Below are 14,344 nucleotides of genomic sequence, written 5' to 3' on the forward strand. Positions count from 1 at the left end.
CACAGCTTGGAAGAGTTGGAAGCATGCCACTCCTGTTTTCTGTCCCCACTGACGCTCAGAGACGTCACAGATGTGTGCCGCTTTCTGTGGCCTTCTAGGAAGCTGAAGGTAGAAAGGGATGCAAAGTGAGGAGCTGCAATCCCCAGGCCATTTCTTACCCATCTGGGTGACCCAAGGTGGCCTCTGACACAACCTCGAACTGAAGTTTAGAATCTAGACATGTCCCTGGTCACAGATCCAGAGCCTAAACCGTTCCTGGGATCTCTGACGGGTGAAGTGGGGAGGGACAGGAATTTCCATGGTGGCAGACAGACACCAGAGGTATCTTTTAGGATTGCTGGAGCTGTCACTTTCCTGGGGTCACGGCAGCTCTGTAGACTTCCTTGTGGTGCAAGGTACTGGTTACGCGGTGGGCAAAAATCATACAGGCGGGGTAGCATTGTGGTCTTCTTCAGAAGGTTGCACTGGTGGGCATCAATCATCCTGCACGTTTATTGAGGCCTCAATGTGCTACGCTTGACTGCTGTGCTTGGCTTGTGCTCTGCATCAGGAGCACAGAAGGGAGGGCCAGCAAGGGCGGGGCATGCAAGGGAAAGGAGTTGGCTGGGATCTAGATGGGCAGGGAGAGAGGAGGATAAGAATGAGTTCTCAGAGCAGTGGGGGAAGAAGGGACCCTTCCTGACAGGCAAACTCTGGTTGGAAGACTTGGAGAAACAGACAGCTGTGGTCAGGGCCATGCTAGCACCCTGGGTCTGCTGAACCAGGACAGCTGTGACAGCTCGGAGAGTAATTGCTCATTTTAGATAACAGAGGGAGAAGCTGATAAAGGGTTGACCATAGCTAAGACACCAGGTAAATAATACTGGGGATTCTGGGCATAAGGGTTGCAGCGGCGTGAGGTACAGGTATGCTCCCAACCGTGGAATCTGAGGCCTTATACTTAACCTGATCATTGAAACTCATCTTTCAGAGACTCTAGGTGAAGGCTAGGCAGGGCTGAGACTGTTTTGGAGATTTAACCACTCCTTGGGAAGGGCCTCCAGTGCCTGCTCTCCTCCTGTTTTCAAGAGAATGGCATGCTGGGTAACTCCCTTCTGGAATACCCTCCTCATTCCCTGCTCAGGGAAGAGGCTGTGGCTGACAGTCCCAATGCTGCTAAGCACCCCAACCCCTACCCTGTGACCCCACATTCCAGGCCCAGAGCCACCAGGGTGCGTCTGAGCTGGAGGAGGAGCAGGTTCTGAAGGAATTTGGCAGATTACAGAAAAAATCTCCCTCGAAAGAAAGTTATAAAATCACCCCCACAGGACAGCAAGTCTGGGAATAGCAGGGCAAGAAGCCTTGTGGGCTTTCGGTGCTGACCGGATCTGGCTTTTGGCTTCTTCCTGCCTGCAACTCCATCACACACACACATGCACACACCTGCAAGTGGACGTATGTACACTTGCCTCTGTATTTTGTACAGATATGGAACCCACATGTGGCCCAACTTGCCTATATTCCATGCATTCCCTGGTTAATTCTGGGGACAAAGCATCTCTGGAGAAATGGCCTGGACTGGAAACTCGGGATTCAGAGAGCCATTGGAATGGATCCCGAGGGACTGTTTCTGCCATGTATTGGAAATGCAGGGAGGCTGAGGAGGTGGGGCCTCATCCCTCCTATCTGCTGTGTACAGCCCTGGGCCTGAGCATTCATTAGTACTACAGGACATACTTTCTGTGGGAGAAGAGAGGCCCAGAAACCCTTTTGGCAGCCACAGAAATTCTTCTAGATTCAAACTGAGAACAGAAGAGGCCTGGACCATCTCTAGAAGAAATGTAAAAGGCAAATCCCCACTACAAGCATTTGTGACTGCACAGCCAACCGCAATGAAGTGGTCAAGGCCTGGCCAGGGTGGTTGTCACCTCAATCACAAGTCCCACTTCAGATATGGTTTCTACTGAGTGTTGGCATTTGTTGACCCCTGAGCTCTAAAGCCTTCTAGGGAAGACAGTGTGGCTGTCCTGAGACTGTCTTCTCACTGGGTTGTGAGCTACCGTCCTGTCCACTCTAGGTCTTAAGAACCTGGTCAGAACCAACCTGTAGCTGACTTTCCTATCTAAGGCTTCTGGGCTGTTGCTCCTCTGGTGACCCTGGGGTCCACACTGGCTCCTGAGGCCCAAGGTATCTTGGGAAGGTACAAGTGTCCCAGGCAGTGTGACTTCCTCGGGTCTTTTCTTCCATTCACGTGGAATTAGTTTATGTTTGAAAGAGGGGTTTTAGGGTGGTGCTCACCCATTCTCTGGAGGGAACAGAAGCCCCACTTGCTTCTTCTGCCTACGACTTCATTCCCTCTTATTAGTGAGGTTGTAAGGAAGGATCCAGATGCCTTGATTATGAGGCCAGACCATGAGGATGCAGGCCAGGTGACTTCCCTGAGGCGTTAGTTGTTACCTCATGGCTGTGACAGAATAGTTGACATGAACAACTTCAGGGAATAATGGTTTTATTTTGGTTCATGGCATCAGAGTTCAGTTCATAGCTGGTAAGTTATGGTGCATGACTGGCTCCCTTTGGTGGCAAGAGAGTGTCACAATAGCTGTTTACATGTCTCTGGTCAGGAAACAAAACACCTGGGAACCAGGGCTGAGCACAGCCGTCAGAGTCCTGACCCTGGTGGTCCCCTTGTAAGTTAGGTCTGACCCCCTGAAGGTTCCACTGCCTCCTAAAACAGAGTCAACAGTTGGGGGTGGACATCCTGACAGGAGCCTGTGGTGGACTTTCAGGTTCATTCCTAACACCTTGTCCACTGGCTGTCTCTCCCTGTGCTGTTTTCCTGAATTGCTTGAAAGTTACACAGTCCTGTTTGTTTCGCTCTTCGGTGTGCGTGTCTTGTATAGTCCCAGCGCTGTCTCAACATTAAGACTGCCCAATGCTTACCACAGAGCTCTAATGAGAAGGTGGCCACTCCCGAGCTGTCCTTCTTGTTTTGGGCCTCTAAGACTGGCCACAGTGTCTGCTGTGGACAGTGGGTAACCACAGCATCTGACATGCCTGTGTGGGAACAACATGTATGAGCTGCAGCTGTCCTTACTATGCAGGCCAAGCAGGCTCTGGTACTGCTGCTTACATACGTGATCAGGAAAGGACTAGCCAGGGTGAGCAGTTCTCGAGGCTCAGGGAGACCCCGGGACTAGCCACATTTACATCGCCCCAGTATCAGACCCCGCTTGTCTCCTGCAGGCAGAGCAGACTCCTAACCAACCCTGGAAGGATTCTTGGCATATTCCAATGAGAAGAGTATCCTGGTTGAAACACCAACTCCCAATTCCTTAGAGATGATGTAGTTCCAAGACAGACAAATGATTCCTTGTAAAAATAAGCAAAGCTCCTGCAGAGCTCTCCAGCGAGCCCGCCATGCATGTCTTCCATGTGAAAGGCATGTGAATGAAGGCAGGAGCCACCAGGTAGATCAACTGTGTCCGCTCATGGAGAGTTAGTGATGACCCATCCTCTTTCTCTACTTACACAGCCCGTCAGGCCTGACTAGGAGCCAAAAGTTTGGCCAAGCAACTCTCTGTCTACACTGTGAAAGGCCAGAGATAAGAGCTGGTCTTTGAGAATTGACAGCCCATAGGGAACTGCTCCAACCTCCATATATACATCATTAAGGGGTTTACTCCTATACAGGGAGGCACCTTCTCCAGGAGGCTGGCATCATGGAGGAACTAGCATTAGGAAGGGTCTTTGGAGGTGGGAACCTGGCTAGCAGAGGCTTCCTCCACCAACAGTTGCAATCGTGAGACATGCCAGCAGATGTGAATGCTTTGTGACAGGAAGAGAAGAGGGTATGTGTGCTAACACTTTGACAGACGAGGGCCATGCATTGACTGTCAGTATTCTGTCACAGGGAGGGGCAACAGTGGATGAGTGACAGAAGTAGGGACCACTGGTGTGAGCACTCTGGTGAGATGGGGCTGAGGCTATGAACTCTTCAGTACTTGGGGAGGGGATGGGTTTGGGAACTCTGTGAATGGGCAGGGGGCAGTGAGTGTGAGCAGCTTGTGGCTTTCTGCGGGGTCCTTACTAATGAATTCTGCTGGATCGTTCTTGGTGTTTATACAAAGTCTGCCCTTACCTCTCCATTTAGTAGCCCAAGCCAGCCATCAGAACCCCCAGAGAACCCCAGACTTCTGCAGAGCATGCTTGCTAGCAATCCTCTTTTGAGACATCTTTGAACATCACCACCGCTCCTGTCACTCATAGCTGCCAGGGTAATGCCAGAGCACGCCCAATTGCAGGTGTTTCCTGGGTGTTACCAGAAGACTTTAGGGATCAGTCCCATCATACAGAGCTCCAAGCAGCAGGGAGGAACCTGAGTACTGACTTTCATTGAAGTCAGCATCTGTGGGCAAGCAACCTGTGGCCAAACTACTCAACTCAAACTTGACACAATGGCAGGAGGTCTTGTGGGTTTGAAAACAGCATGTGTTCCCAGTGATAGTCTCAACATTGACTTTTCTCTTGATCTCAGCGCATCCAGCCTTGGGGGGGGGGGGAACCTTCATCATTGTATGCAGACCTGTCTTACGGTTTCTATCGCTGTGACGATAGAAACACCGTGATCATAAAAAAACCCAGGGAGAAAGGTTGATCTCAGTTTACAGCTCTCAGGTCATACTCCAACACTGAGGGACATCAGAGCAATAACTCAAACAGGGCAGGAATCTGGAGGCTGGAACAGAGGCAGAGGCCGTGAAGGATCGTGGCTTACTGACTTGCTCCCCATGGCTTGTCACCCAGGACCACCAGCCCAGGGTGGCCACCTACAGTGAGCTAGTCCCTCCCACACCAAACATCAATTGAGAAGATGCACCAAAGGCTTGCTCACAGGCTGGACTGGAGGGGATATTTTCTCACTTGAAGTTCCCTTTTCTCTATACACTCTGGCTTGTGTCTAGTCGGCAGAAAAATAGCCAGAACAAGACTGGTTTCTCTCTCTCACACCAGAAGCCACTCTAGGTCAGAGACTGCTTCAGCATTTCCAGGGCTGACCCGATTGCTGGTACACAGGAGCTCAGTGGTATCCTGTGAATGTCACGGGCTCCAATCCACTGCAGTGTCCCTTTAACATGGATTCTCCTTCAGAATGCAGTCATCCTAAACACAGAGGCTCCAGAGAAAGTGCTGGAACCTAGTGGATTTAGCCATACTTTCTCTTCCTTCACCTACACCTGACATGGGATGGAGTCCATTGGAGGATGGATTAGACAGAAAGGGATGGAAGCGGGAAGGAATGTGTAGGTAGATGAAGGGATGGGCAGATGAATGGATGATGATGTGTGAATGGATTGATGATAAATGGTGGGTGGACAGACGAGCAGGTGGGTGGATTCTTTAGAGTCTTGATTCTCCTTGGCATAAGTCTGTTTCCCCAAGTATAAAACATGTTCACTATATACCTTTCCCATTAATCTCCCATGCATACTTTCCCATCAGTCTCCCTGTCTTCTTGCATGGAGGGTAATATCTTCAGAGCTACTGCCTCTCACTACAGTCCTTAGAATAGAAGTGTGACCAGTCTATCAGGATAAGAGCTCTCTTATCCACAACAGTCCCGGACAACCATAGAAAAACCACTTTACCGGGAGACAGTGGATTCTCTGGGCTTCCGTGTCCAGCACCTTGTGCAGGCTTGGGTCTCATCTGCCACCAGAGCAGATGGACAGCATTTTAGGATCTGTGCTTCTTGTTTATGGCCCCTCCTAACCTCTAGTTAGGACAGCCTTGGGTATGGGTCAGGCGTGATGGTGTGCGTCTTTAATCATGGCATTTGGGAGGCAGAGGCAGGTGGATCTCTGTGAGTGCAAGGCCGGCCTGGTCTGCATAATGAATAAATAAAAGGAAAATGATGTGACTGGTCCTAGGGGTTTTGGAGGAGAAGGTTTGTTGTAGATTAAAAGGGAAAGCAGAGACAGAAGCAGGGGCACCTGGGAGAGTCCAGAATGGACATAATCCTGAGCCGTGTGAGGAGATGGGAGGGGGGAGAAGGGACATCTAAACCAAGAGGCCAGGAGGGTAAAGGGTAGATGGAAGGGCCAGGTAACGAAATGACCGGATTATACAGGGAAGGGCAGCCTAGTCTCTAGACTGGAGAAGTTTAGGTGGGTGGGGATATGGCAACCAGGAAGGCTCTGTAATAGGTTGGAACTGAGGGATGTCCAGGTCTGTTTTGCTATGTTAAATAGGTTCCTTAGCTTTTTGTCCCGGGTTTGAAACCTAAAAAGTTCCAGGATAGCCAGGATTATATAGAGAGACCCTGTCTCAAAACAAAACAAATGAAAAAACACAAAACAAAAAAATCTCATTTGGCCAGGCCGTGGTGGCACACGCCTTTAATCCCAGCACTCGGGAGGCAGAGGCAGGCGGATCTCTGTGAGTTCGAGACAAGCCTGGTCTACAAGAGCTAGTTCCAGGACAGGCTCCAAAGCCACAGAGAAACCCTGTCTCGAAAAACCAAAAAAAAAAAAAATCTCATTTGTTTTGGTCTCTAGATGAGGAACTGGAGACAAGGGGGCAGCCTGACCCAAGAGAGGAACCCTCCAAAGGTGACGGTTGGGATTGTCAGACTTGATGATTTTTGCTGTAAAGGCACACAAGACCTGCTCAGGATTATAGCCAAGGAGTCTGTGGCCCAGCTGGTACAGATGTTAAAATAGGTGTGATGGGTGCTTAGGGGGGAAGCAGGACCTGGAGGTGACCTCTTAGGGTCCACTGCTCCTCATGGGCCACCTGTTCTTAGGTCACTGCTGTGGAACGGCAGGTGTTTGACTTCCTGGGCTACCAGTGGGCACCCATCCTGGCCAACTTCATCCACATCATCGTGGTCATCTTGGGGCTTTTCGGCACCCTCCAGTATCGGCCACGCTACATTGTGGTGGTGAGTCCACTGTGCTTGGCTGCCTCAATTCAAGGAGCAGGAGCCCTGCCATCCTTGGTGGCGGCTTGGGCAGAATGCCTTCGGTTGGTACCTATCCAGGGTGGGCTTAGGTAACCCTTTCCAAGCTCAGCGTCGGGCAGACTCAGGGAGTCCTGGCTTTGCCATGTGTTCAAGGGCTTTCTTCCAAGGCATTGGAAAGAATCAGATCTCATCTCTGAAGCTGCTGGGTTCAACTTCTGCCCTGTTCTTTCTGGCCTCCGTAGTATGCTGTGTGGGCAGCTGTCTGGGTTACCTGGAATGTCTTCATTATCTGCTTCTACCTGGAAGTGGGGGGCCTCTCGAAGGTGAGTAAAGATGGGGTGGTGAGGGTTGTTGGTAAGGTACACCAGGGCCTCAGGCTGGGTAGCACAAAGGGTGGATCTTCTGGAAGAGGTCCTTGGAACCAGGCAGTACCAGGGAGGAGTAAGACTAAGTAGACATCTGGCCAAGGTGTGCAGGTGTGTCCTTCTCAGGGATGGTGGGATGGAGGCACAGGAAGAGACCTTCTTCTTGTGGTCACATAGAGTCTTCTGCCCTAGCCATGTCATGTTTCCTGAGGAAGCTCTGGGTTGGTACAGCTTTTCCTCCTAGCCTGGAGTGATATGTAGTGGTGTGGTGGACTGAGATAGCACTAACTGAGGCTATGCCAATCACTGACCTGAGACCCAAGGCCCACTGTGGTAGTTTGGCCAGGGACGTGAATAAGAGAGCTTTGAGGAACCTAGATACCATAATAGTGTGTCCGAAGGTCTGCCCCAAGGCAAGGGATGTTCCTGGAGGAAGGGGTATGAGGGCTGACAGCCATGAAAATCAGGCTTTCCCATGGAGAAACAGATTGGGACACTTGTTCCTCTCCCACACAGCTGGAGCCTAAGAGGAATGGGTAGAGGGAGACTGGCCACCTTCATCCTTGCCTGCTCCAGGCTGTGGTTGAGAGAGGCTGGCTGCCTCCTGATTCTAACTTGTCCTGCTCCAGGCTGTGGTTGAGAGAGGCTGGCTGCCTCCTGATTCTAACTTGTCCTGCTCCTTTGTTCCCAGGACAGTGAGCTCTTGACCTTCAATCTCTCCCGGCACCGCTCCTGGTGGAAAGAGCATGGGCCAGGCTGTCTTCATGGAGAGGCAGCCACAGCTGGCCTGGGAGCAGTGCATGGCCAGTCCTTGGTGGTAGATGCTGGATGTGCCACGGTGTACAGCTATATGGAAGCCCTGCACAGTGGTCTGCAGATCCTGCTGGCGGTGAGTGTGGGGTCAGGCACCCGGACTGTGGGCTTGTTCTACCTGGGGGCAGAGTCAGGGCCTTTCCTTTACACAAAGGTATCAGCCTCCATATCCTGCAAAAAGTAGAGGAGTCACAGGTGAGCTCTACCCTTGAGTCTGTCTTAGTCACCGTCCTATCGCTGTGAAGAGACACCATGACCAAAGCCACTCTTATGAAAGAAAGCATTTAGTTGGGAATTTGCTTACAGTTTCGGAGGTTTCGTCCATTAATCATCATAGTGGGGAGCATGGCAGCAGGCAGGAAGGCATGGTGCTGGAGAAGTACCAGAGAGCTACATCCTGCTCCATAGGCAAATAGAAAGAGACTGGGCTTGGCATAGGCTTTTGGAACCTCAAAGCCCACTCCCAATGGCACGCTTCCTCCAACAAGGTCACACCTCCTAATTCTTACAATCCTTTCAAATATTGCCACTCTTTAGTGACTAAGCATTGGTCCTATGGGGCCATTCTTATTCAAACCACCATAGAGCCTCACTGTTTTTCTTGTAAAACAGGCTCGGAGTCAGAATCAAACTTCAGCCTTGACCAGGTGACTCTGTGGAGTACCAGGCAAACAGGAACAACAACGGTGCAGGTGCAGGTTGGAGTAACCAAGTTGGATGCTCCCATATCTGCCCAGCACAGGGATAGTGCAGCAAAGGAGGAATGTAAAGACCCCAAGCTGACCTCAGAGAGACAATGAAAGGGAGACAGAAGCCCCAGACCAGCCAGTAAGGCTGCAAGTGGGCCCCCTGGTGACTGTTTAATCTCAGCAGATCCGGTGCATCAAGGGAGCATTTCAGTGCTTTCCCCGAGTCTCAGGGCCCTTGGAGATATTTCACAAGTTCTCACCTCCCAGAAGAGAAAGCAGGAGAAGGTGCATACTTCCTGGCACACGGTGGGCTGACTGGGCTGGCGGGGAGCCCACAACCCTGAGAAGTCTGCCACAGAGCAGATCCTGTGAGACAGGGAACAGTTTCTGGAGATCTGGCTAATTTCCTAGCGCTGTGAGATGACATTGCTCTCCAGGAACCCCGCTCTGTGAGCGGCAGAACAGTTCTGTGCCCAGGCAGCTCCCGTGTTGGTCGTGGTCACCACCCTATCCGGTGGTACGTCATCAGCCAACGTCAGGTGCCGCCATCCTGTCAATGGTCATAGCCCCTTGGACTCAGGTTGTCCAGGGAGATCCTGAAGGAAATACAAGTCTCGTGAATTCAAAGACACGGATATTCCGTTATTTTCCATGATGTATTCCAGGAATTTGATCCAAGAGGAAATAGGAGAGAAGGCCTGATGGCGCTCTACAGCTGATGAGGGAGGGTGGGAGGCAGGATTCAGGGGTGCAGAGCCATGGGGCACCAGGGAACAGAAGGCACGGGTATGCAGGTCCAGTGTCATGGTCCCCAGGGATGACCTGAGGCAGACTAGATGCCAGATTGGACTGAGAATCAGTCCCCCCAGGAGAACCAGTCCACGTTTCAGCACTGTGGCCAGCTCTCCGTGGGGGCCAACCCTCCACCTCAGGGTGTCCCCCAAAATCACAAAAGGCTGCTTGAAAGACCTCTAAGACGCTCTTCATGGTGAGGAAAATGACTTTCAGGCTCAGTTCTAGATTCATTCCTAGAATGATAGAGTCCCAGGGGGTCTGGGGCCTGCACCTGAGCTGGGTAGGGTCTCATGGGCTTTGAACTCATATATTCCCAGCTGACTGTCTCCTTTGACGAGGGGGGGGGTTGATGGCCTCTTCGGAGGCTGCTGGTCCAGGTCAATGTGGAACCATGGAGACCACCTCGAGGCAACAGAACAAAGGGTTGCCAGGTGGTGGTGTGTGGGGTGGGTATACACAATACAGATGTTATGTTGGGGCCCACATGGGACAGAGATTCATGGCAACATCTTGGATCCCAAAATAATTGGTTTTCAGAGGGACCTGCTGCATATCAAGACAGCTTACACTAGCGACCACTGGATACCTTCCTGTTGTCTCCTCCAGTGTTCTCACTGTTCGGGCCCCTCCTGGCTGTGGTGCCTCCTCTCTGGTTCTCTGAGACCCCACTATAGCTCCTGCTTAGCTGGTACCTTCCGAAATATTTGTGTGCACCAAATCATTCAGGGTCCCAGGAACGCAGAGCTGTTGCCAGGTGGAGGTGTGGGGGTGGGTATACACAATACAGGTGTTATGTTGGGACCCTCGGGGGACAGTGCAGTCCCCTGAGATTCATGGCAGCATCTTGGGTCCTAAAATAATACACGAGGAGTGTGTTGTCAGCACCAGGGCAGGGAGGCAGTTTTACTAGCTGTGGGACCTTATTTTCCTGCTCTCTGATCTGCTGGGTTCTCCACAAGCCAACCTAGTCAAACCCATCCTGTCCACATTGCCAACCTTGCCAGGAACAGAGGCTCGATATGGGGGGAAGGCCTGTACCCTGGAATTCACAGTAGAAAGGACTCACAGGACACTGTATAGTGGCGTGAAGAAGACAGGCCTGACTCTCTGGGTTCGGAGGACACACAGGGCATGATCTTTTTTATTCAATTTTTATTGTTTTTATTGAGCTATATATTTTTCTCTGCTCCCCTCCCTTCCTCTCCCTTCCCCTTCTATACTCTCTCATGGTCCCCATGCTCCTAATTTACTCAGGAGATCTTGTCTTTTTCTACTTCCCATGTAGATTAGATCCATGTATGTCTCTCTTAGGTTCTTCTTTGTTGTCTAGGTTCTCTGGGATTGTGAATTGTAGGCTGATTTTTCTTTGTTTTATGTCTAAAGGCCACTTATGAGTGAGTACATATGATATTTCTCCTCCTGAGTCTGAGTTACCTCACTCAGTATGATGTTTTCTAGATCCATCCATTTGCAGGACATGACCTTGCCCCCTCCAAGCTACCTCTCAGGTTTCATGTTTTGTGCAATTCCTCACCCAGATGTTGCCCACTGGGTGTGTTAAGGAAGGACTGAGGATGTGGGAGTGTGGGAAGCCATGTAGATAGTATCCCAGGAGATGCAGGGCTTCCATCAGGTCCACATGGGGTTATCCACACCATCCCCAGGCTGCTGCTGCAGTGAGAGATGGCTTGGCATGTCTGGCCTCTTGGTGTCTTTCAGCTCCTGGGTTTCGTCTATGGCTGCTACGTGGTCAGCGTGCTCACAGAAGAAGAAGACAGCTGTAAGTGTGTAGCTAACACGAGTGACAACTCTGAGTGCTGTGCTGTCTGGGGTAGAACCTGAAGGTGGCTCTCAGTTATGCCCCATGCCCTTCCTGCCACAGCCCAAAGATCTGAGAAGAGGGGAAGTCTATGAAGAGGGGCTGCTGGGCCCAAGGACACTTATCCTCGTGACCCCACAGTGGCCCCAGGAGGGTCTGAGTCCTCAATAGCATGGGCCACTCTGCCTGCCTGGTACACACGTTGGGTGACATTTAGTACTAGGCAGGACCCATTTGGGTGGATTATCCTTTTCTCTCTGCATGTAAACACTTTTCAACTTAACTTTGATTTGCAATGTGACACAGTAATGCTTCAAGCTATCCCTTTGGGGACTCCCAGTCCTGAAATAGTCTGATGGGGTGAACCTGCAGAGAAAGGATTGTCAGGGTGGGTGGGCAGTCAGGCAGGGCTCCTGTGGATAGAAGCTTCTCCAGAGTCAGAATTAAAACCCAAAGCCAGCTGCCCCTAAGAGTCAGGCCGTGGAGTCAGCTGTCCCCATGTTCAAGAGACTTGGGCTTGATTCTGGAGGCTGGTGAGGGATGGTCCCTGAGCCTGGAATCAAGCCCCGCCTCCCCCACCCCCCGTGCTGCCTGATCATTGAGCACTCAGCTAGCTGCCACGGATGAAGCAGGAGCTCCACCTGCTCTTTGAATTCAGAACTGCAGCCAGCCCTGAGCTTCAGAAATGTGTTCATTTTACCCAACAAGCCTAGCGACCACTAGTGTGGGGGTGGCTTCATGGGGCAGATGCTTGATGTTAATAAAGGCCACGAGAATGATTGGAGAGCCTAGCAAGGTGGGTGCAGCCCCATCCAGGCTTGAGGGCACTTGTTGGCCTCCTCACCTGATTCCTTCTGGGAAAGTTCATTCAGACCACAGAGCCTGGCAGGAAACTGTGCACAGTGCCCCAAACAGCAGGGGACTGATTTGTAGATGTGCCTCTCCCACTTCACAAGTCCTGGCAATGCCCCCTTTGCTGGAAATCTGCCACTGGGAATGTTTCCATTCTGCCATCTTTTTCCATCATTTGGGTTTTATTTTATTTGGGCTTGATTTCTTTCAGTTGATTTCATTGGTGGATTTGACCCATTCCCCCTGTACCATGTCAATGAAAAGCCGTCCAGCCTCTTGTCCAAGCAGGCATATTTGTAAGTATGGTCCACTCAGCCTGCATCAGGGTGCTCACAATTCAAGGCTGTTCTCCTTGGAGACTTTATCAGGCATCTGTATGTCAGTCCATTCCCCTAAGACCATGCTCTGGTTAGGTGTCAGGGTGCAGTGACTGTAGAACTCAGCCCACATGTCGAGCTCAAGGCTCAGCTGGGGTAGATTCTGTGTTAATCAGAACCCCAGTCAGCACTGAAGACTGGACTCTCAGGAATGGGAGGGATGCCAATAGGCCACTCCCCCAGGGGCGTCAGTGCTTCAGTAAGTGTAGAGGGTGTCTGTTTCTTATATTTGGCAGATCACATTTCCTTCTCTAAAGCAGTACCACGGCCCTACAGATGCCATGGCCATGCCTGGGCTTCCTGGAAGTCTTGGAATTGAGGTCAGAAGGGACATTGAAGGGTTCTCTTGGTGAAACTGTCTTTGGTCCCAGAGATTCCTAGTGCCTGACCTCAGGATGTCCTAGACTGTTGTAGATAATGGGTATCACAAGTAGCAGGACTTCAACTCCTAGGATGAATGAAGGAGACACAGACTTAGGAAGGGGAGGAGCCTCTTCAGGCTGCCTGCTACAGCTCCTAAGACAAGCCTGGGCTCAATAGATCTCCATGAATAGGGCAGTCCGTGGGAGGTTTCTCTTCAGTGGAGAGTCTGAGTGGACAAAAGGACCAGGGCGAAACCCTCACTCCACTTCCAGTCCCATAGGAATGGGCCAGGGTCATCAGAGGATAAGATCAGTACCTGCCCTAAGAGTTGAGAAGCCTAGTCCTGGGCATATTTTTGCTATAGCCTGAGCTACTATCCCTGCCTTGGTTTTGTGTGTTTTACATCTGAAGTCCCCAAGAGGAGGCACACTGTCCCCCTTCTCTCAGTCCCCTCTGACCTCTGCCTTCTCCGCAGGCCTGCGTAAGTGAGAGAACAGCTGACCCTGCTCCCGCAACCCAGTTTCAGCCGCCAGAACAATGAGGAGACTCCAGGCCTGGAGTCACAGCCCCGCTTCCCTGCCCGCCTAGCATTCTTTCCAAATTCCCCTTGGATACCAGTGAGGGGCGGGGCACACTGCAGGCCAGGGTGGCTGCAACTGTGAGTTTGTAATTTCTCTTTCTTTCTCTCTTCCTTTCTTTTTTTCTTTCTTCCTTCCTTTCTTTTTTTTTCTAAAAAATAAAATAGTGAGACAAGACATGAGAGAATACAGAAACAAACTGAACCCCTGGTCTTCTTGGGCAGCTGGCAGTGAACCTAGGCAGTTTTCCCAGGCATCCCCAGAGTGCTCTGACCTGAGGTTACAGGACTTGCAGACCACACACCACATAGGGAAAGGCTCATCAGAGGACAATGAGAGGTTCAGTCCCATCAGGAAATCCCTATGAGCCACCAAGATCCAACAGTGACAAAGGCCTTGAACAAATACTGCAGTACCCTAGCTGCAGGTCTTATTCACGCAAAGGCCCTTGCCCCACTGAGGCCAGTGCATTCCCTGGAGCTGGACCAGGGGCCCTGCCACCCCCAAGCTAGGAGAGAACCGTGGGTGAAACATGGAGCCTGGGAATGCCACATAGACTCTTCTTTCTAGAAAGTGGATGGCTCTGTTTAGAAAAAAAGGACCTTGGGCAAGCATCCTGAGAACACCTGCCATTTTAGGAAATATACAAAGTTTGTGGGTAATTAGAAGTGGGGTCTCAAGAGGCACCTGAAGCCGGTCTATTCTGAAAGGGTAGAATACAGTACTAGATCACTGAGATCAGAAAGAGTG

The 14,344-nt window shown here is 51.1% G+C and overlaps 1 protein-coding gene across 5 annotated transcripts in view; it reads left to right on the forward strand.

The window, feature by feature from the left end:
- Nkain4 (sodium/potassium transporting ATPase interacting 4) overlaps positions 1–13,783 on the forward strand; it is a 17,199-nt gene extending 3,416 nt beyond the window's left edge. The window contains exons 2-9 of one of the 5 annotated variants that reach the window (XR_003378324.1): positions 6,537–6,590; positions 6,785–6,922; positions 7,186–7,266; positions 8,000–8,197; positions 11,325–11,385; positions 12,488–12,572; positions 12,890–12,973; positions 13,492–13,783. Coding sequence is in view for 3 of the 5 variants with exons in the window: in XM_026787121.1 (XP_026642922.1) it covers positions 6,537–6,590; positions 6,785–6,922; positions 7,186–7,266; positions 8,000–8,197; positions 11,325–11,385; positions 12,488–12,572; positions 13,492–13,501 (627 nt within the window). In the remaining 2 variants the exon portion in view is untranslated. Of the gene's footprint in view, positions 1–6,536; positions 6,591–6,784; positions 6,923–7,185; positions 7,267–7,999; positions 8,198–11,324; positions 11,386–12,487; positions 12,577–12,889; positions 12,974–13,491 lie in introns of those variants that run through there. The other 4 variants (XR_003378325.1, XM_026787122.1, XM_026787121.1 and 1 more) reach the window with 4 other exon arrangements.
- Positions 13,784–14,344: the final 561 nt, after the last annotated feature.

The sequence above is a fragment of the Microtus ochrogaster genome, linkage group LG8, assembly GCF_000317375.1.
Source record: "Microtus ochrogaster isolate Prairie Vole_2 linkage group LG8, MicOch1.0, whole genome shotgun sequence".
Classification (NCBI taxonomy): Eukaryota; Metazoa; Chordata; class Mammalia; order Rodentia; family Cricetidae; genus Microtus; species Microtus ochrogaster.